This window comes from Schistocerca nitens, chromosome 8, assembly GCF_023898315.1.
Source record: "Schistocerca nitens isolate TAMUIC-IGC-003100 chromosome 8, iqSchNite1.1, whole genome shotgun sequence".
In the NCBI taxonomy this organism is placed as follows: Eukaryota; Metazoa; Arthropoda; class Insecta; order Orthoptera; family Acrididae; genus Schistocerca; species Schistocerca nitens.
The window spans coordinates 598662467-598685608 of NC_064621.1; the positions used below are offsets into that span (position 1 = coordinate 598662467).

Sequence of the window (23142 nt, forward strand, 5' to 3'; positions counted from 1 at the left end):
GTTGGGCTGCCAGATCGTGGCATTCCATGGGTTCCATTGTAACTCTTCAAGGTTGTATTACTGCCAAGGATGATGTGACCATTTTCGATGATCAGGTCCATTCCACGGCACAGTGTTTGTTTCCCTGTGCTAAAGTTGCGTTCCAAGATGGCAAGGCCCCTTTTCACACAGCTCGCGTCATTCAGCACTGGTTTTGTGAGCATGACAACGAATTGTCGCATCTCCTGTGGTCACCACAGTCACCACATCTCAATATTATTGGGTGTTTGTGGTCTACTTTGGACAGAAGGTTACCTGATCGCTACCCACCTCCATAATCATTACATGAACTTCCTACTACTTTCCAGGATGAATGGTATAAGATTTCTTTCAAGCCAAAAAGGGCATGTATTTATCCATTTTGAGACATCTGGAAGCTGTTTTGAATGCCAAAGAATTTTCTGCGCCGTATTAGGCTCGATAATGTGTTGTGTTTTTGGTATTTCCACATTTTTGTCCAATCTTGTATTTCGGTCTGTGGTAGCAGATGGAACAGTCAATTTAACTATTCTCCCCTTACAATAGTCCCTGAAGTAGTAGTACAGAAAAAGTGGGATCCTCAATTCACACAAGCTTGAGAACAAAGACGGCTGCTATAAATGGTCATGGGTACTCAATATCCACAAGGATGCTAACAGCAAATCGTGCTTCTATGTTCTATAGATCTGACGTTGTATTTACTGCACCATCTGGTTACTCTCCTTTCTAGAAATTACACTGCTGCCATCTCATCCCATACATCTCCATGTATGCAACCAGACAATCACATAGGAGCCTATCATAAAATTAGCTCAAGTGTTCAGCAGGAAAACTGGTCGGTATGACGCTTACTGCATCAGCTCACTCTCCCCCCACAGGACTTAAGCACCAAATAATACTATTTTTTCTTACTTTTATCATCATGAACATCCATATGAGACCTACACTTCCACAGAATTGACTCCAACCACACAGTAGTTACGCCATGATTCCCAGCCCCCACCTAGTTTGGTGCATTTATGCAACCACAAGCCCATGTCTATACGTGCCTCATATACTCTGTCAATGAAACTGTAGTCACTTCCCTCTATGTGACTATGAAATTTACTCAGAGATCTAACAAACCTTCCAGATCTAACAGATTTCCTTCTTTCCTCTCTTCACTTTCCAACAACTTTGTGCTGAGTCTTCTTCCCAGTCATTTCACTCCCTTCCTCTCCAATCAATATCTTACATAAAATCCTTCCTCTCCAAATACTGTCTTACGTAAAACCCACAACTAAAAAATCCACACCTCTATCCTGTTCCACCAGCACAACTACTACTCATCTCAATCTGAATACCAACAAAATTACACTTCTCACCCATCCCATCCCTTGACAAACATAAAAGTATGCACTAGTACGATGCCCAACAACAGTGCAACAAGGGTAAAATATCACGTTGTCCTAAGATTTAACTATATTCCAGAAACCATTAGAAATTTGCATTGTAACTTCAAAAATTCAAAGCAAGTCATCAGTGCTTATGTTACTAAACACATATACTTCAATGTCTTTTTAAGATTTACATTTATGTTTAAAAACACTGACTTAATAATGAAGACAACTGATATTGTTGACATAACACTTTCTGCCCATATGGAAAAAGGGGGAAGGGACCAGGGGAAGTGGATGGGGCTATGATGGGTAAAAAGACTCATCTTCACACTGTTTATGAAAAGTATATGTATTTCATTTATGTTTTGTGGAGTGTGTTATTCGACTGTAAGAAATATCAAAGAGGTATTTTGAGCTCAGTTTCTCTGTATGTGGAGAGTTATAGACCTTACATTTTCAAAATGTTTCCAGATGCACACAGATTGACAAATATTGTCATTCTGAATAGAAGAAAGGAAGATTAAGCTTCAATGTCACGTCGAATTCTTCTTCAATGCATTAAAGACAAGGTGGCTTGCCAAACTTTGTTACACTATAGCAAGTGATTTCCAATTCATTGTTGTCTCAAGGAATCTGTCAAAGAAAGATTATCATATAATAATGAAACACACTATTCATAAGAAATTTTAAGCAAGAGGACATTCTTTACTGAATTACACAATACTCTTAACTAGCTTTGCGTGAATACCAACTTGACTGACAACCTTGAGTTGCAGTACATTGTTGCAGCTTGCAAGCTGTACTTGTGATGAACTGGCTGTGGAGAAGCATAGAGTTTATTGTGGAATCTGAAATACATTATAAACTGACTTTTCTCCATACAAATAGAATGGCCAAACGTGAAAGCCTCATTAACTGGAACGAGACTAGAGCCCTGAGGCTGTGTATTTGTAATCTGATACAACTCCACAGAGATTGCCCGACACATCTGAAATACTAATAACAATAAAGTGCCATTGTTTGTTATATCAACAAAGAGACTGCAATGATTCAAAATTAAAAACAGAGAATCCCTGCAGACTGAACTTAAGAAAATGCGATGTCACATTATTATGTGGTGGTATAGTCTCAAAATGTAAAATGAAGAACCCCCTAGCTTCTACATGTAACATATTACTGCCAGTTGGATGCACATTCATGTAAATGGAAAATCTGTGCCTTGTAGAACCAGTCCTACATTCATCTAACTTCTTGGATATGTTCATCATATAAAAGGCATAAATGATTAAACTTTCATTTGATTCGACTCTGATGAACACCACCAACATCTGTATGACTTTTAACCCTCATGGAAGTACTTTGTATTCTTTGTGGCATGGAAACATACTGCCTCTGAATGTTATCTCTATGGGTTTCTTGTCATACTTGAAACATTTGTTGTGTCAATTCATGGGCATCCAGGTACAACCCATGGGTGAAAAATCAAGGAACAGGGCAGGTCAGGCAGTTATGTCTACATTCCTCAAAACAACTGTGGTGTGAAATGGAGTGAGGATTCTTGTATTATCTTGCTGGATTATGCCGTTTGGTATCTTTGTCATTAAGGACATGACGAGAGGTTTACCATTCTTGCCATATACACCATACACTGACGAGCATTCAGTCTCCCTTCAACATTTACGATGTCAGTCCTGTTGTCATATCCAAGAGCTCCCCACACCATCACTCCAGGAGTTGGAGAGGTATGGGTTTTGAGAATGAGTGCTTCTTGTGATCTTTCACCAGGTCATCTATGATCACATTGACCTCGATCTGACGACCACAGAAATAGCGAGATTCATCACTGAATGCTACAGATTGCCACTCAGTGTCCCAGTAAATTCTAGCTCTATACCGTGGAAGTATGTTTTGTCTGTGGTATGGTGTTAGCAGTAAATGACACATACAAACTCGAGACCTAACCCAGCTTCCATTAACCTGTTCTCAATGGTTTGTGGCAACACTGCCTGCAATCTCCATCCAGATTTCAGCTGTTGTTGTGTCGATTCATCAGAGCCATTCAAATAGTCCTATGATCTTTTTGTGATACAGTCTTTCTGGAAGGATCTATGACTAGTCTTCTTGCCACACTGACATACTGAGCTCGTTGACACCATGTGTTCTGTAGTCCTTGCACTACACCTATCTGTCTGTTGGTGCTGTCGGTATGAAGCCCCCATTTCCTTCATGCCACTGATTCAACATTTTTCAAAATATGAAAGATGGCAACAAATATCTGTGCATGTCCTCTGGGCATGTTGCATTACTATCCTCACTTCAAAACTTTTGGGAATGTTACACACTACAAGTAGCCATGCTTTGTTGAGACACTCCGTCATATGTAGGACTGTCTTTTTTCTGTACTGAAAACAGGCTTGAGTGAGGATGAAATTTTAATCAAGACACCCCACAGGTGTGTAAATACTGGAATTTCAGCTTAATGGCATTCTGTGAAGGTGTTCATGGTGTCACACTTTCCGTTTCTGTCACTGTAGTTTTACATCCATCTTGTGCGTCTGGCACAGAGAGGACCCTAATCCACTAATGAGTAGGCAGCAAGAGTGTCACTGTCTGCTAGTTTGCAGAAGGTCAAGTTGGTGGAAGTAACAGCAACAGAAAGTCTCCACCTGCACGGAAATAAAATGCAGAGCCATTCTGCTCGATAACAGAACACCTCTAAAGCGACGGACTGGCTGTAGTTAACAGCACTGGCAGATGCAACAGGCAACTTGTTGCTCATTAATCAAGGACACTCTTTACGATGATTTATTTGGATATTAACAACATACCTCTGAAGAAAATGCAAAAAATCACTACTTAATGTATGTTTATCACATATTAAAGTTGACTCTTAGCTATGTGTATCCAGATTAACCATTCAACAAGCTCACTGTGTTCTTTGCAGAGCTGGGAGAAGGTGGACTGGACAACAGCTCAGTTCACACCAGACATCACCCCACTGATCCTGGCTGCCCACCGTAACAACTATGAGATCATCAAAATCTTGCTGGACCGTGGTGCTACTCTGCCCATGCCTCATGATATCAAGTAAGCCATTCACTTATAACACTCTGACATTTTTACTTTTTATTGCTGTTTTGCTCTACAAGTTGTGGGAAGTCAATTGTTGGTGATATCAACATTCCACCATTCAGCCAAAGACTTCAAAATATATGTAGTCAATAGAAAATAATTAAAAATGTGAAATATTTATATCTGTTTTTAGAAATATTAAAAGGGCTGTTTAGTTTATGGTATTGACAACATAACAATGAATTTTTTCTTTTCTAAATAAAAAAAAAGATGGCACAGAAAGGTGGTGAGATCTTAAAAAGAAGCACTGCAGACATAATGAAACTGGAAGGAATTCTCATAAGATAGGATAAAGTTAGAAGATGGAAGATTAGAGGTTCTGGATGGTCATAGATTGTGGATGTAAATAAAGGTATGAGTTGTAATGTGTAGATGAGAGTAGGTGGGGAGTGGGGTGTGGGTGGTAGTAGAGCAAAATGGAGTATGTACAGGGTGTTTCAAAAATGACCGGTATATTTGAAACGGCAATAAAAACTAAACAAGCAGCGATAGAAATACACCGTTTGTTGCAATATGCTTGGGACAACAGTACATTTTCAGGCAGACAAACTTTCGAAATTACAGTAGTTACAATTTTCAACAACAGATGGCACTGCGGTCTGGGAAACTCTATAGTACGATATTTTCCACATATCCACCATGCGTAGCAATAATATGGCGTAGTCTCTGAATGAAATTACCCGAAACCTTTGACAACGTGTCTGGCGGAATGGCTTCACATGCAGATGAGATGTACTGCTTCAGCTGTTCAATTGTTTCTGGATTCTGTCGGTACACCTGGTCTTTCAAGTGTCCCCACAGAAAGAAGTCACAGGGGTTCATGTCTGGCGAATAGGGAGGCCAATCCACGCCGCCTCCTGTATGTTTCGGATAGCCCAAAGCAATCACATGATCATCGAAATATTCATTCAGGAAATTAAAGACGTTGGCCGTGCGATGTGGCCGGGCACCATCTTGCATAAACCATGAGGTGTTCACAGTGTCGTCTAAGGCAGTTTGTACCACCACAAATTTACGAAGAATGTCCAGATAGCGTGATGCAGTAATCGTTTCGGATCTGAAAAATGGGCCAATGATTCCTTTGGAAGAAATGGCGGCCCAGACCAGTACTTTTTGAGGATGCAGGGACGATGGGACTGCAACATGTGGCTTTTCGGTTCCCCATATGCGCCAGTTCTGTTTATTGACGAAGCCGTCCAGGTAAAAATAAGCTTCGTCAGTAAACCAAATGCTGCCCACATGCATATCGCCGTCATCAATCCTGTGAACTATATCGTTAGCGAATGTCTCTCGTGCAGCAATGGTAGCGGCGCTGAGGGGTTGCCGCGTTTGAATTTTGTATGGATAGCGGTGTAAACTCTGGCGCATGAGATGATACGTGGACGTTGGCGTCATTTGGACCGCAGCTGCAACACGGCGAACGGAAACCCGAGGCCGCTGTTGGATCACCTGCTGCACTAGCTGCGCGTTGCCCTCTGTGGTTGCCGTACGTGGTCGCCCTACCTTTCCAGCACGTTCATCCGTCACGTTCCCAGTCCGTTGAAATTTTTCAAACAGATCCTTTATTGTATCGCTTTTCGGTCCTTTGGTTACATTAAACCTCCGTTAAAAACTTCGTCTTGTTGCAACAACACTGTGTTCTAGGCGGTGGAATTCCAACACCAGAAAAATCCTCTGTTCTAAGGAATAAACCATGTTGTCTACAGCACACTTGCACGTTGTGAACAGCTCACGCTTACAGCAGAAAGACGACGTACAGAATGGCGCACCCACAGACTGCGTTGTCTTCTATATCTTTCACATCACTTGCAGCGCCATCTGTTGTTGAAAATTGTAACTACTGTAATTTCGAAAGTTTGTCCGCCTGAAAATGTACTGTTGTCCCAAGCATATTGCAACAAACGGTGTATTTCTATCGCTGCTCGTTTAGTTTTTATGGCCGTTTCAAATATACCGGTCATTTTTGAAACACCCTGTATTAGAGATGTGGTTCAGACCATTGTACGAAGAGGAAAGGAATAGGGAAACATGGAGAGAGGGCGGGGGAGCCTTCACATGGTATAGGATAGACAGGGTAGATAGAGCCGACAGAATCGGTAAATATTGGCATGGAATTTATAGTGTGCATCCAAAAAGTTCCAAAACTGGTTTTACTCACTAGCATATAAGCAATATTAGTGCAGTAACTATAGAAGCTGCTTGAACTAACTACCATAAACAACAGATGTGAATTCGACCAATCAGTTTTAGACTGGATTAAGTAGTCTATGCATGGCTTTAGTGCAACAACATTGTCATGTCACAAATCACAATGGGGTAACATCTCTAAAGCAAGCATTCAGGACATTATCCAGCCTATTTTGATACAGAGGAAAGTGTGTACATGGCTGGTCCCATGCACATTGACCAAAACAAAAGCAAAAACACATGAACACTTGCTGCAACTTGATTGAAACACAAACCATGAACAATTAATTATGTCCTGACAAGAATCATCATGGGTGATGAGAATTATATGTTATCAATAAGCACCTACCACAGTGCAAAAATTCACAAGGTATATCCATACTTTGATGACATAACTGACATTCACGCCAATGTAATGCATGTTTTGAACATCATCCCAAAAAAGATCTTTTGCGATAGTTTCACATGGGAATATGAATGGTCTATGCATTGTACTCAAGCAGGACATGGGGTGGGGGGTGGAAGACAATGTAGAGCAACTGAAGCATTAAAACCATGTCTTAGCTTTTCTCTTTTTTTTTTATTTGTACAGTCCCATAACTTTTTGGACTGACAAGGTATTTTCTAGAAGAGCCAGTTTTGGTGGATGTGTCGATAGAGCATTCCAGAATTGGAAATTAAATGAAAAATAGTGGAGTTGTTGCAGTGGAGTTTGTGGATAGCGTAAGAGGTGTTCAACGTGGGCTAGATGGGGTGGGGACTTGATTAGATGGTAAAGGATTCATGTTGTGGGAACATAAACAGAGATGTGTGCCAAGGCAGAGTGTATAGCATTTAAGGATTTGGTGGGAATAGTAGAACTTTGCTGGAGGCAACATTGGAGTAGGAGGAAGGGTCAAACTTCTGTCAGTAGCATAGTAGTTTTAGTCTATTGTGGAACTCTAGTCGAGCATTGGTCTGAGGTATTTTATTGTGTTCATTAATTTGATAGGATTGTTGTAAATGGTTATGGCTGTGGGAGCCTCCAGAGGTTATTCATATAATTACTGACTATATTTTGGAAATGTTTATTTTGAGTTGTCATTGGCTATGCCAGGAGACTAAATGGTTACAATGGACTTGGGGGCTTCATTGGGATTTATAGTGGAGGGGTAGGAAAGTGGTGTCGTCAGCATACTGAGGAAAGTTGTGCCCTTATTATCTGTTTTGTGTAATCTAGCAATGCACTCATTCTCTAAAAGTTGCCCTGTCACTGCTATATTCTCTGGGCAATATTGAAAGAGCATTTGTTTAACAAACCACTCTCCATAGCGTTAATTTTCGTTTTCAGAATTCTCTATCAAGTAGTTTTCAGTTCCTCTCACAAGCCCTTCTGGACCCCATCCCAGTCTTCCCATCAAGGCAACCTCCTCATGACAGACACCGTGACTGCTCACTATGGATGCAAATTTAACCTACACCATTCAGATGAGGCGAAAGTACCTGATTCAAGAAGCATATGGGTACCTCACAAAAGGGCATTGCTTACAACGGTACATAAAGCTGCACGCCTGCAATGGGTCAAACAACACAGAAACTGGTCAGGGGCTCATTGAAGGCATGTACTGTGATTCAACAGTCATGATTTTGCCTCATTCAAATGGTGCTAGGCCCTGAGTGCACCTATGGCCCAATGATACGTATAACCCACAGTTTGCATAGGTGAAGTTGATGCCAGACGGGGTGCTGTGATGTTCTGAGGGTGCTTTTGTATCATAACTTGGGTTACTAATTCAGGTTATTGTGAACCTGAACCAGGATGTTTACTTCAACATTCTTGGTGACCAAGAGTTGACCATTCTTCTACCTTCTCATGATGAGCATGCTGTGGATACCCCCGTCTTCCAAGATGACAACAAGCACGATACAACAGCATGCCCATGTTCCTGCTTTGATGTGTATCCATGTAGCCTTGATTGGCTCATTACATCATCTGTAACTATTTACAACAGTTAAAACGTAGCAATCAACATTCCTGTGTGATATGTAATTGTCAATGTGTGGCTTCAGCTAAATATGAGATACCCAAAGAAACTAATGAACTCTCTATCGAGGCCTGAGGTGGTGTACACAGTATTAACATGATGTCCCCTGGCAGCTGGAAGGTTGGAAGGTTACTGTTTTCACTTCTTGTCTGAATAATCGATATGTGCATACAAGCCTAGTGAAAAATAGCTACGGCGAGTCCTATGAATAATAAATCAGCATTTCTGGCCTGCATTAAGCACCTTGGGCAGCAGCAGATTTGTTGGTGAACTGTCCTAGTGATTGATTGTATGGGTTGGCCACAATCGATTGTAAGGGTTGGGCATAAGAATTTGATTTTGAGATGATTTTCCTGTGGATGATGAGGAAATTGGAGGCTTGAAATTGTTCATGGTTTAATTGAAATGTTAAGTAGAGAGCTCACTTAAAAGCAGCATTCTGTGAAGGTTGATTATAGTGGAGAAAGCTAGTAGTAATAACAAATAATTATAATCAATTGGATACTTCACATAAGATAAATTCACTTTCACAATACATACTGTATTCCACTTTAAGACAAGAGAAAAATAAGGGACCTATGAGATAGCAAGCAACTAGAGCGTAAGACAGGGGACATTCTAGAGAGACTAAATTTTTGTCCAGTTTGCTTGTATTTAAAGTTATGTGCATAAATAAACAAAAATATGAGATATTGTTTGACATTATGATCGCCCATCAATCACAACCTCAACTTCAAGTATTTAAGAGTATCTGCCTGTAGCAATTTCAAGGGAATGATGAAACAAATCTAGCCATATACAGACAGAAGTCACGCTGAGATACATGATAAGAATCCCAAACAAGTTTAATTTAACCACAAAAGAGGATGCTTACAAAACCCTAGCTCGACCAATACATGAGTATTGTTCATCATTCATTCTCAGAGCACCAACAAGCTAGCTTAGTGGAAGAGAGTGAGAAGCTCAAAATGAAATAATCTCTTCATCAAGGTTTATTTTAGTGAGCACAAGAGTGACACATTTGATGTGGTTGTGGGAAATGAGTTAGACTTTGGCTTATCTCATCACTAAGGCACCTATTGCTGATCTATTTATAAGTCAATGTATTAGGCTACCTCTCAGCAAACCCACTCGTAAAATGTTGGGAAATCATATACATTTCGTTAAAAACACTTTTACTTTATTCATGTGAGATATACACAACATGAAATATGGCAATTTCACAAGGCAAATCAATGAAAAATTCTAAATTCATGATAACTTCAAATGTGGCATCCATTTTGCAAATATAAAAAATGGATGAGTCAGTTAGGCACAGCTAAGATCTGCACAGGGTGTAACTTCTCCAAGCAACATTACAGCTCCATCAAAATTAAATGCCACTCTGTTTGTAAAGATGCTCTGGTCAAGGCTAGGAATGAGAACAGAAACACACTTTCCGAAACAACCTCGATATCAAGAAACTGAACTGGACACTGAATTTTTTGTGGAGGACAGACAAACACTGTAGGAGTGCTGCATGATTGAATGACACATCTTTTAGGACGAAATCAATACCCACTATGTGTCATCACTGTAGGTCTGCACATTGACAAGTCCACATACAAAGGAATGGAGACCTGAGCACCCAGCTAAAAATATAACACCGGTCACAAAGCCCTGTTAGCAGGTGACTGACAAATTATTAAGTGTACTGGCTTCTCACAAAACAATAACTTTTCTTCAACTTTATGAGCTAAAATGGGCACCATCCACAAAGAGACCTGTATTCCTCTGACCTATAGTCATGTTTAGATGTAGGTGTGTGCTTCTCAGACCCTCCCTCCAGTGATGAGTAGAAAGTAATACATTTGTGGCCAGTCGTCTCGCATGTACAGCATCTTTTTGAAGCCTTCTGCTGACAGTACTCTATATCATCACACATCTGGAAGAGGGAACACCAAGGGTCAAGGTAGCAAACCTGTTCTTCCTAATACACAATAGGAAACTTGATAATTATCACAGCTCGTCTGTCCAGATTAAACCTGAGTTACAAATTGTTGCTATAATAAATGAACAACTGAAAGGTGGACATTTAACCATCTGAGTGCATCCCCGTCTGCCTTCTTCTTTTTCATGGCCTTTATCTCATATCTTTGTAGGGTTGACATGTTAATTATTGGATCTGGTGATTTTGCTTGTAAGAGGTGGTCAGATGGTCTTCCTGTTGCCATCCCCCACCCCCTCCTTCCATGTGACAGTGTGCAAACGTTTCCTAAATTAATGAGAATTCTATAACTGGGTCGGACATGGGACCAGCCCAGCATTCACCCAGCTGGGTGTGGAAAACAGTCTAAAAACCACATCCAGGCTGACCAGACCAGTCCGCCACCCCTCATCATTAATCTGGTTGGTAGATTCAGTCTGTGGCTGATGCGTCTCACAATCCCAGAAGCAGCATGCTAACGTGCCCCGTTATCCAGGCAGGTCTGCCTCCAATCTGTTAATGAGCATAAATGTACCTGAAAAGATGTCTGAAGACTTCAGTTTACTGTTGATGTTTCTCCAGGATGTGTTGGCGTTGGTGTGTGACAGGTGTGGATGTGAGGAGTGTCTGCGGGAGTCTAGTGAAGACTCGCTGCGCTTCTCACGGTCCCGGGTCAACATGTACCGCGCACTGGCCAGCCCGTCCCTCATCGCGCTGTCCTCCAACGACCCAATCCTGACAGCCTTCCAGCTTTCCTGGGAGCTGCGAAATATTGCCTTTGCTGAACAAGAGTGCAAGAGCGAGTACATGGTGAGTTTTGCCACACAATGATACCATGCCATGTGATCTGTACACAATCTTCCCAACTTACTCTGCTTTCTACCCTCCAGGGAGTTAACTGACACAGGTAGTAACTACTCCCAATATCTAATATGTTACCAATAAACACATTATAGATGGTGTACCACAAAGACACAAGGAAAGTTACACAACAGAAGCAAAACATTCTAGTAAACATGTGAGTTGACTGTGGATGTGTAGTTAGGAGCTACCAGTGACTGTAGTATGAAATATTGTCCTAGTCAGTTCAAGTGTATTTCAAATGTAAAATTTTCATATGAGTACTCACTTGATTAATCTAAAAATTTCTCCCATGGCCCATGATTTGGGGATGTGTAGATGTACACTGGTCCCCAGGGCATTTTGTTGCTGATGTAACATGACATCTGACATGCCAATATGGTCCAAGATGAATGCCTGTAATTAGGCATCCAAAATCACATGACTTCAATCCTCTGTATTTTTATGACTGGGATCATCTCAAAAGTGAAATGCACAGATTTCCTGTTGATATAGTTGGTGAATGGAGCAACAAACTGTACAGTCTTGTCAAAATTTACTTGATGATCCCGCGGTGTTCACAAGAATTTGAAACTCACAGCAAAAATGAGTGCAGTGTTGCATTCAAATAACAGGAGACAAGGGCCTGCTTTTAACAGGTACAAGTGTAAGCTGGAAAATGTAATGTGCTGTAGCACTATTGTAATTCTTGTTATGATACCAGCAGGCCTAGGATGAAATTTGATTGCAATTACATGGGGTTTTAATTGAAAAGTTTACATTTCAAATTTATTTATACTACCCAGCACACAATTTCACACTGAAGACAGTGATGGGCCATAACCATACATTTGCTATTACCTTTTAATGGCTCATTTGTGGACCCACTTTTACTGGACCATTTTTGCTTCTATTGTCATAAGGACATACTTTCACACACATCAGTTTTTTTTTATGTTATGATACATCCTGTATACTGACTTAGAGAATACTGTTTACACACCCTCAGATTTTTGCATAGGGTGTTATTTACAAGGAGAGGTGAAAATTTCTTGAAGTGGCATTTAGCAACAGCAAAAATTCATATATAATAGAGGGAAACATGCCACGTGGGAAAAATATATCTAAAAAAAAAGATGATGTAACTTACCAAATGAAAGCGTTGGTATGTTGATAGAGACACAACAAACACAAACACACACACAAAATTCAAGCTTTTGCAACCCACGGTTGCTTCATCAGGAAACAGGGAAGGAGAGGGAAAGATGAAAGGATGTGGGTTTTAAGGGAGAGGGTAAGGAGTCATTCCAATCCCAGGAGCGGAAAGACAGGTGAGGTACGAGCGGCGGCAACTTGAAATTAGCGGAGGTTGAGGCCTGGTGGGTAACGAGAAGAGTGGATATACTGAAGGGCAAGTTCCCATCTCCAGAGTTCTGACAGGTTGGTGTTAGTGGGAAGTATCCAGATAACCCAGATGGTGTAACACTGTGCCAAGATGTGCTGGCCGTGCACCAAGGCATGTTTAGACACAGGGTGATCCTAATTACCAACAAACACTGTCTGCCTGTGTCCATTCAAGCGAATGGACAGTTTGTTGCTGGTCATTCCCACATAGAAAGCTGCACAGTGTAGGCAGGTCAGTTGGTAAATCACGTGGGTGCTTTCACATGTGGCTCTGCCTTTGATCGTGTACACCTTCCGGGTTACAGGACTGGAGTAGGTGGTGGTGGGAGGGTGATGGGACAGGTTTTACACCGGGGGCGGTTACAAGGGTAGGAGCTAGAGGGTAGGGCAGTTGGTTTGGGGATTTCATAGGGATGAACCAAGAGGTTACGAAGGTTAGGTGGACGGCGGAAAGACACTCTTGGTGGAGTGGGGAGGATTTCATGAAGGATGGGTCTCATTTCAGGGCAGGATTTGAGGAAGTCGTATCCCTGCTGGAGAGCCACATTCAGAGTCTGATCCAGTCCCGGAAAGTATCCTGTCACAAGTGGGGCACTTTTGGGGTTCTTCTGTGGGAGGTTCTGGGTTTGAGGGGACGAGGAAGTGGCTCTGGTAATTTGCTTCTGTACCAGGTCGGGAGGGTAGTTGTGGGATGCGAAAGCTGTTTTCAGGTTGTTGGTGTAATGGTTCAGGGATTCCGGACTGGAGCCGATTCGTTTGCCACGAAGACCTAGGCTGTAGGGAAGGGACTGTTTGATGTGGAATGGGTGGCCGCTGTCATAATGGAGGTACTGTTGCTTGTTGGTGGGTTTGATGTGGACGGACGTGTGAAACTGGCCATTGGACAGATGGAGGTCAACGTCAACTCATTTGGTTCCATCAGATTCAACTGGTCCTACTCCAAATCCCATGCCACTTTCCTTGACTCTTTCTTTTCTTTTTTACATGATACAGGTCTCTTTGCATATGTTTCCTCCACCTTGTCCAGAAGACTTGCTAATAATCAAAGGACCAGTTTTGAGTCCCTGAATACAATGACCATAATTTTTATGGTAGATGAGATCAATTTACTCATGTTTAGGGTACTGTACCCTAATCAGTGAAAACTGAATTCTTATAGGATCACTCTGTTGTCCATCTCTCTGTCTGTCTTTCTCATGAATGTTTAAAGTTGATGTCAAATACTAAGGCATACTGTCCCCTGTCACTGTAAAAATTTGAGCTTCTAAGTCAACTTGAAAACTCACTCATCGAAACCTGTAGATGAACTGTCTATACACATAATTCAGTTGATACGGAACTCTCAGAGTGTGAATTCTACTCACACTTGTACAGTTTTCTACTGCTGGGTCTGCGGAGTGCATGTCTCATTTTTTAAAACAGTCCAAACATTGATAAGAAAATATTTTTCATGTTTACTTCAACTGCTTTGCTTGAATTTCCACTGATATATCATACAAAACAATTTTATTAAGGTACATATTAATATTTTATCCACTGGAACAAAATACACACAACTTTTAAAAAACTACACAAACGAAACTACTCCGTAGGTCATGTTGGCACTTAACATACATTTTGTACAACATGCAGCAAAATACCAAAAATAAAATTTCATTTATATTGGCGCAATATCAGTATTAGGTAAGGAACAGTCCTCTTATCGTCTTAAAAGAGGAATAAATTTTATAGTTACATCTCATCAAAACTTGAGAAAATAAGTGGTAGGCAAAGAGGTTAGCAATGTAGAAAATTGTGATGTAGAGCATTTCATGAGAAAATACAATCAATCCATTTTTTGTTGATAAATTAATGACCCACAGCTCTAGTCACAATGGTGATACATATAACTCTATGGGATTTACAATGTGATAGGATAATACTGCGTATAAAATACTCACAGTGCATGTGAATAGGTTCAAGTCTGCTTTATTCAAATTTAGTTGGACAAACAGTATGTCTATTATGGATAGTACACATGGCCACAAGTTTGATTGGCTAGTGCACGAATGCAACAGAAATGTAAAACAGTGAGAACTAACAGATCCTTGAAGAAATATGCCACATATATCGTTAAAAGAAAGTGACATTTATTACCCAGGAAGTATATACTATTGGTTGTCACAAGCAAAAATGCTAATATCAGAACGAGGTCTACCCTGAACAGTTCTTGAGATTAAACTGTTTTAATGTAAACATTTCCAGACTGCTGTTCACGTGCATATATATGGTGGGTAATGCACAGAAACCAAAGATGCTGAGATCACAGAGGATTGGAATTGAAAATTATAACAGAGGAAAGATAAGAGCAACAGTTGTAATAGAGTCACTGGAGGACAACACTTAGAAAAAATTAGATGGGATGTGCAGTAAGGAAATTTTCCAGTAGCTCATTTCAGTGGAACTATATTGGTGAGCAGGACGAGAGAATAATACACAAATAGTACATATATCAAAGCACCTATTGAAGACTTTGCATTGTTGTGTTGAGTATGTTTAACAACAAAGTAGAGCAACAACAAGGCAATCAAGTTCATGGCCAGTCGCCACTTGGCAATGGCCATTCATGAGGATGAATAACTGGTTACTTGCCATATCCACTTACAAGTTGCACAACAAGTAGATGACATGGCTGCTTTCACATTGATTGTATCTCATATTGGATAAAAAATGCCTGCAACACTACTGCAATGATGTGGTGGGTGAGTGTATAGGACAAGTTTTTTTATCTATGTCATGGCAATGACCCACAAGTAAAAGGCTGGGAGTAGGAGTGTCATGGTGTTTGATCACGATATACCTTGCAGCTAGCAGGCTACTATTTCATAAGGAATGGCATAGGAGGCTGGATTTAGGATACAATTGCTCTCAGTTCAGAACAAAACAGGGCGATTCACAATGGCAACATGTATCACAGGAGAAAATGTCACAGATCACTGTGCGCATGAACAAGACAGGATATTGCCTGTCTGTACTTCAGTTTTCCACTGAGGGAACAGTGCCACACATGCCAAGGCTGTGAGGAATGACCTTCTGGTGTGGCAGCCATAAGAGCTATTGCATGTTGTTTCCAACATGAAATTTCCCTTAGCATTACAAAGTACAGTTTATTCATTGCAAAAGTTCAGGTTACATGTACAATTATTAGTCAAATGAAAAAAGTTATACAGTATGTTCTAAAAAAATTAAATATCATACTTTAAAAACACTTTACAACTAAAGACACCACAACCTTCCAATTTCAGTATTGTTTCATTTCTATCATTACATAGGAAGACCATAATGTTAAAAGAACAAATAATGGTTTGTGAAAACAGATATACACAGATAACATTAAACTCTTACCGTACCCTCCTCTCTTTTAAGTTGGAAGACTGAATTTTGTTAAATTATCTTTCAGGGGATTATGAAGACTTGTTTAAAGTATATTTATTACAGTGTGTACACTGGGGATACGTGTTAATTCTGTGGGAGAAGTTTGATGTTGATAAGCTTCATTTCCTATCTCATCCTGCTTAAAATGTTATACATATTCTCCAACCACATTTCTGAATTAATATACAGAGTTAAACATTTTCAGGAACTCCGGCGGCAGTGCCAGCAATTTGCTGTAGATCTACTCCACCAATCACGCAGTTCCCAAGAGCTGGCCATCATCCTCAACCATGACCCTGATAGTCCACCTTATGAAGATGGTGAGCACATGAAGCTTGCCCGCCTGGAGCTTGCCATTAACTACAAGCAGAAGAAGGTAAGTGTTCTTCTCACACTGCCATTCTGTGACTCAGCATGTCTGTCATATGGTCAGTAGCAACTATCCTTTTCATTATATTGTTACACTGCTTAATATCTGTTACTTTCTCGCTTTAAACAACTCAAGTCTCAAGTAACATAATTGTATGGACAATTGACAATTTAATCTAGATACATGGGCATCTACTATATTCAGACATTCAATAATAACTAGAATAAAATCCCTCAGAATGGAGATACATAACAGTCTATCCTTATTTGCTTTGGCTGTCAGTTGAGACCCATACACACACTTGCTCATACTCATGCAGTAAATTGTAAATAGGTTGCTAATGAAACAAATTGTGTATTCAATATCTGACATAACGGAAAACCTAGGATGAAAATTTAGATCTATAAAAGGATAGATCAAGATCACAACTCACAAAACAGAGCAGATATCAAGCAGGAGACAAGCAAATAATACGGGGCAGAAAATGCCTAGCTTTCAGATGAAGTTGCTGACCAGAAGTAACATATGAATTGAGTATGTGTGTTTCTTAACTCTGACAATGAACTTATCCAAGGCCTAAGTACTTTCTGTCATTTTATTCATGTGGCTGTCCTCTGCTCAATGCCTCTTTTTTTGATGAGATTTGATATATCATGTTACTCAGTTTAAAATATTTATATTCTGAGATGAGTCAACTGATAACATTTTAGCATTGTTTGTCTTTCCATTGTTTTGTTGGAGTTAAGCATCAGCACAATAATAATGCTTTGTCGAGTGTCTGAATATATCCTCTTCTTGCATCTACTAAGTTTGGATTATAATTATCTAATGTTCCAAACTGAGGATCTAAATCTATCATTGTACTGCCTAACAAGTTCCACTTAAATCTAAAAATATGTGAGCCATATGATGTTATCACACAATATATGGAAAAGACAGACAGCTACTCACTGTACAGTTAATACAATGTGTTGCAGACAGACACCATCAAAAGACACTTACACATTACCTTTCAGCCAAAGCCTTCATCAGAAAAGGAGACACATATACATTCATTCACACAAGCAAGCACACCTTACTCACACATGACTACCATCTCCGGCAGCTCAGACTGTCCTTTAGAATGGAAGCAGTAATTGCTACTGAGAAGAAGAAGAGCTTTATATGACAGAGAATTCTTTGTGATTAATGTCCATCATACGAATCTTGCAAATTTTGAAACAGAAATTTCAACACAAAAGTGATCTATATGTGTCTCAGCAATCACTCAAAATTTTGCCCAACCAGCTTCTGAAATATAATTATCAAGTGATGAAATATAGGCTTCCAGATGGTAATCAGAATTACTCTACCAGGCTGTTTTTGAGGATCTCCAAAATATTATTTTATGGATGTGATTAATTATTTGTAGGAGTATTTGGGATACACAAAATTCACTTAGATAAATTTTACTGTTCCAACCCTTTGACTTGTTGCTTTTGTTTCATGTGTCTAGCTAAGGTCCTAATTTGGTTTGTGGATGTTCTTGAATGTGTAAACACACTGTAATGTACACAAGCAATAGCAACAAATTTTTAATCAAGACATCAAAAAAATCAAGCTGCCTCCATGAAATGGCATTAGCTTCAGTGGGATGTATTTTCCCAATGGTGGATGACTTGGCAGAAACCTTGATCGGGCTTGCCTTTTGGCTACTCAGGAAATGTTCCACCTCAAATATTTCCTTGTCGTCATTCCAGAAATGCTTTACATGCAGCAGTTTCTTCATTCAAGGAAAGAGAAAGTAGTTACTTTGTGCTTTGTCAAAAGAATGCAGGAGAGTGAGGCAAAATCAGATAGCCCAAAGAAGCAGCATGTGTAACTGGATGCCTTCCACAACCTCTCAGATTTCAGCAGTATACTGTCACAGTTCACACATTACAAACATAATCTGTTAGCACCATATCATGGTTGTTAGAAAAAAGTACTCATAAGGAGAAGTCCACAGGAACCATCTATACGGTGGTGTAGGTTATGGTCCCACATACCTCACCTTGCAGCCATTCACTATGGTGAGCTCTCATTTGTGAGTATCATAACATTTAAACATTTGAAGATCCCAACCTATTGGTTAAAAAACAAAAGATGAAATAATCTATTTATATTGGTTGTGCAGTGATGTCAAATTTTTTTTTTAAGTCAGGAAGAGAAATAATGAATGCAATAACATTGAAACCACAATCTTCCAAGTAGCTATATCTTTTAACAAACAAAAAGAGATCATGAACATAAAAGTTAGACAGGGTGCAAATACTGAAACAGATCACTATTTAACTGCAATAAAATGAAGTTATTTCACAAACAAGAATTCCAAGACAAGAATATTGGAATCATAAATCAGATACAGAAACATTGAAAGGGAGGAAACAAGAATTTCAAGAACTGATAAATGTAGACTCAAAATACTGAGAGGGGATTAAAACAAAATTAGTTAAACAGTCCCTGAAATAGTATCATTCAAAAGACACAAAAAGCACAGATGGTGGTGGAATGAACAGTGTGGAAAAGCATTACTACTTAGAAAACAAGCCTGGCAGAAATGGTGCTCCACAAAAAGAAGTGAAGCCTTCATCAGTTTTAAACTACAAAAGGTCTCAAACATCATAAATGATAAGAACAGTCAAAAGGAAGTTTGAAAGAAATCAGCTATCACTAATTAAAGAGGACTTCCAAAAGAAAAATACTAGGAACTTCTACAAAACTTGTAAACAAAGCCTCCAAAGTACCAGACACATACATTGTGCTTCAAGAACAAAGATGGAAAATTAGCCTTAAACAACAAACAAAAGTTTTTAAATTGTAAGGAACCAAGAGCAAACTTTCCAGAACAAAATCCAAGACACACACAATCTTGGAACCACCGAGCACAGATGAAATCCAAAAATCATTAGAGATCTGAAGAATGACAAGGCCTATGAGGAAGATTCAGTTACTGCTGAAGTGTGGCAAACTGCAAGTTTAGGAACAGTCAACAAGCTACAAGGAGTCCTTGAAAAATCTGTGAAACAGAAGCTATACCAGAAGATTGGAGAACACCATTAATACATCCAGTTCTCAAAAATGGAGATAACAACTGACCTCAACAACTATAGAGGAATACCCCTCCTTCCTGTCACTCACAAAATTCTTTCAGAAGCATTACAAAACACACTGGAAAGCCAACTGGATCAGCAAATAAAATAGGAGAGTACCAAGGAGACTGTAGAAAATGACAACCATGTGTGGAAAAAATTTTAAATCTGAAATTCACAATCACGTATAAAAGAATAAGATCTAAAAGGATTTATATAACATTTGTAGAATTCAAAAAAGCATGTGATTCAATTGACAAGAAAACATTATTCAACACCTTAAAAGAGCTTGCAGCAGACAACAAAACAGTGGCAATCATAAAAGACATGCTACCAAATACAAAATCCTAAATTAAATTTTTAGGTTAAACCTTGAAGGCTTTTGAGATAAAAACTGATATAATTCAGGGAGATGAACTGATTCCACTGCTGGAGGAAAACAACAGAAAAGAAGGTATTAGAAAAATCACAATTGGGAGAAAAAGGGGATAATCTGAATTTTGATTGTCTGGCTTTTGCAAATGATCTTCCCATCTTTGCTGAATCTGTAATAGATCAAACATGCAGATAAATCTCCTACAAGAGACAGCTTCAAAACCAGGCCTACATACATCTTTTGAAGAAACAGAGTACGTGACAGATGTGAAGGAGGCACCACAATACAATGAAGAGCCAAAGAAACTGGTACACCAGCCTAGTATCATGTAGGGCCCTCACAAGCATGCAGAAGTGCCACGACATGATGTGGCATGGACTTCACCAATGTCTGAAGGGGTGCTGGATGGAACGGACACCATAATTCCTGCAGGGCTGTCCATAAAACCATAAGTGTACGAGGGAGTGGAGATCTCTTCTGAACAGCACGTTGTAAGGCATCCCAGATATGCTCAATAATGTTCATGTCTGAGGAGTCTGGCTGCCAGCAGAAGTGCTTAACCTTAGAAGAGTGTTCCTGGAGCCACACTGTAGCAATTCTGGACATGTGGGGTGTCACATTGTCCTGCTGGAGTTGCCCAAGTCTGTCAGAATGCACAATGGACATGAATGGATGTAGGTGATCAGACAGGATGCTTACATACATGTCATCTACCAGAGTCACAGCTAGACATACCAGGAGTCCCATGTCACTCCAACTCCACATGCCCCACACTGTTACAGAGCCTCCACCGGCTGGAACAGTCCCATGCTGACATGCAGTATCCATGGATTCATGAGGCTGTCTCCACACTCGTTCACATCTATCCACTCAATACAATCTGAAACGTGACTCATCTGACCAGGAAACATGTTTTCAGTCATCAACAGTCCAATGTCAGTGTTGACGGGCCCTGGAAATGCATAAAGCTTTGTGTTGTGCAGTCATCAAGGGTACACGAGTGGGCCTTCACCTCCAAAAGCCCATATCAATTATGTTTTGTTGAATGGTTCACACGCTGACACTTGTAGATGGTCTAGCATTGTAATCTGCAGCAATTTGCAGAAGTGTTGCACTTCTGTCACACTGAACAATTCTCTTCAGTCGTCATTGGTCCCGTTCTGGCAGGACCTTTTTCCGGCCGTAGTGATGTCAGAATATAAGGGTTTACCAGATTCATGATATCCACAATACACTCGTGAAATGGTCATATGGGAAAATCCCCACTTCACTGCTACCTCAGAGATGCTGTGTCTCATCGCTCATGTGTTAACTGTAACACGACATTCAAACTCACTTAAATCTTGATGAGCTGCCATTGTAGCAGCAGTATCCAATCTAACAACTGCGGCAGACACTTGTTGTCTTATATAGGCATTGCCAACTCAATGCCATAGTCTGCCTGTTTACATATCTCTGTATTTGAATATGCATGCTTATACCAGTTTCTTTGGCACTTCAGTACATATGCATTCTGATTATGGTACAAAAAATTCACGTATCTAGGTGAAATAATACAAATACAGTAATAGACAAAGAAGCAAGGGCAAGGAAAATGGAGGTGGCTTTTCAACTAACAAAAAACCTGTATAACAAGAAAGTTATTTCCATAAATGCAAAACTTGGCACTACAATACTGTCATTAAACCAGACTGCCTTTACACATCAGAATGCCATTTGTTAAGTACAGCCAAACAATCAATTGAAATATAAAAAAGGAAAGAGAAAAAATCAAGAAAATCCTGGGACCAGAAAAAGAGGATGGTAAATGTAAACTAAAAAGTACTAAAGAATTTTATGAAAAAATACAGCTAATATCAGACACAATGAGGAAGAGAACAGTTGCATTCTATGGACACCTAAAAAGTCTACATGAAAAGAGGATAACAAAATGAATTTTTAACTTCTTTGACAGAAAACCCAAAACTTCAGTGACATGAACAAAAGAAGTTAACGTAGACCTGAGGGAAATGGCAATAATGGAGGAAGAAATAGGAGAAAGAGAATGGTTCAGAGCGAAAGTAAAAAGTTTCAAGGGCTTCCAGGGGAAAACAAAGAAAAAGATAAGTGCAACATGGATACAAGAAAGAAGCGAAAAACATAGGGAAAGAACAAAAAAATTACTAGAAAGAAAGAAAGGATAAAAGGATGAATACGTAAGTTATTTCATGGTCGTCCTTAGTAGGCTAAAGCAATTTAAAAAATAAATAAATAAAAATAAAAAATTAACAAATAAAGAAAATATGAAAATATAAGATGGGTCAAATGGAAGAAATTAAATTAAAGTCATTACAAAAGAACAATTAAAATCATATACATAAAGAATCCAAATGAAAAATAAAATTGGAAGAAAAACTGAGAGCAAATTAAAAGGTTAATAAGATGATTAAAATGATGTGGCAAATGATTAGAAATAGAAAAATACATTTAAACCAACTAAATGAATAAAAATAATGATCAGTCATTTTGATAAATATTTAAAAATACAAAATTTTTAAACACCTGACAAGATTCCATCCCATGGCCCATTACACATCAGGCTAGTATGCTAACTACTACACCAAAATTTTAAAGCTCTAGGCCTGTTATGCAAAATTACATTTTTTTTTCATTGATTACTCATAAAGGAAGGCCCCAAGGCCAACGGCTGCCAGGCGACATACTTGGAATCCTAACATACACTTTCAAAAACTCAATTGCACCCATAGGGATCTCTGCTTGTAGGTGCCCTAGGTGCCACTTTGCCTTTATTAGTAATTTGCTTTTTGCATTGGGGCCATAATGACACACCCAACACTCATTCATTCATGATGATTACATGGCTACAGAACTCATATGAATTGGTTTGATACAGCTGCAACATTTTCAGTGCAGTCTCAGTTT

At 39.5% G+C, this 23142-nt stretch overlaps 1 protein-coding gene across 1 annotated transcript in view; it reads left to right on the top strand.

Moving 5' to 3' along the window:
- The window catches only part of LOC126199303 (transient-receptor-potential-like protein), a 212081-nt gene that overhangs the window by 38102 nt on the left and 150837 nt on the right, over positions 1-23142 (top strand). The window contains exons 5-7 of the mRNA XM_049936138.1: positions 4342-4484; positions 11315-11516; positions 16570-16740. Of these exons, the coding sequence (XP_049792095.1) occupies positions 4342-4484; positions 11315-11516; positions 16570-16740 (516 nt within the window). The remainder of the gene's footprint in view (positions 1-4341; positions 4485-11314; positions 11517-16569; positions 16741-23142) is intronic.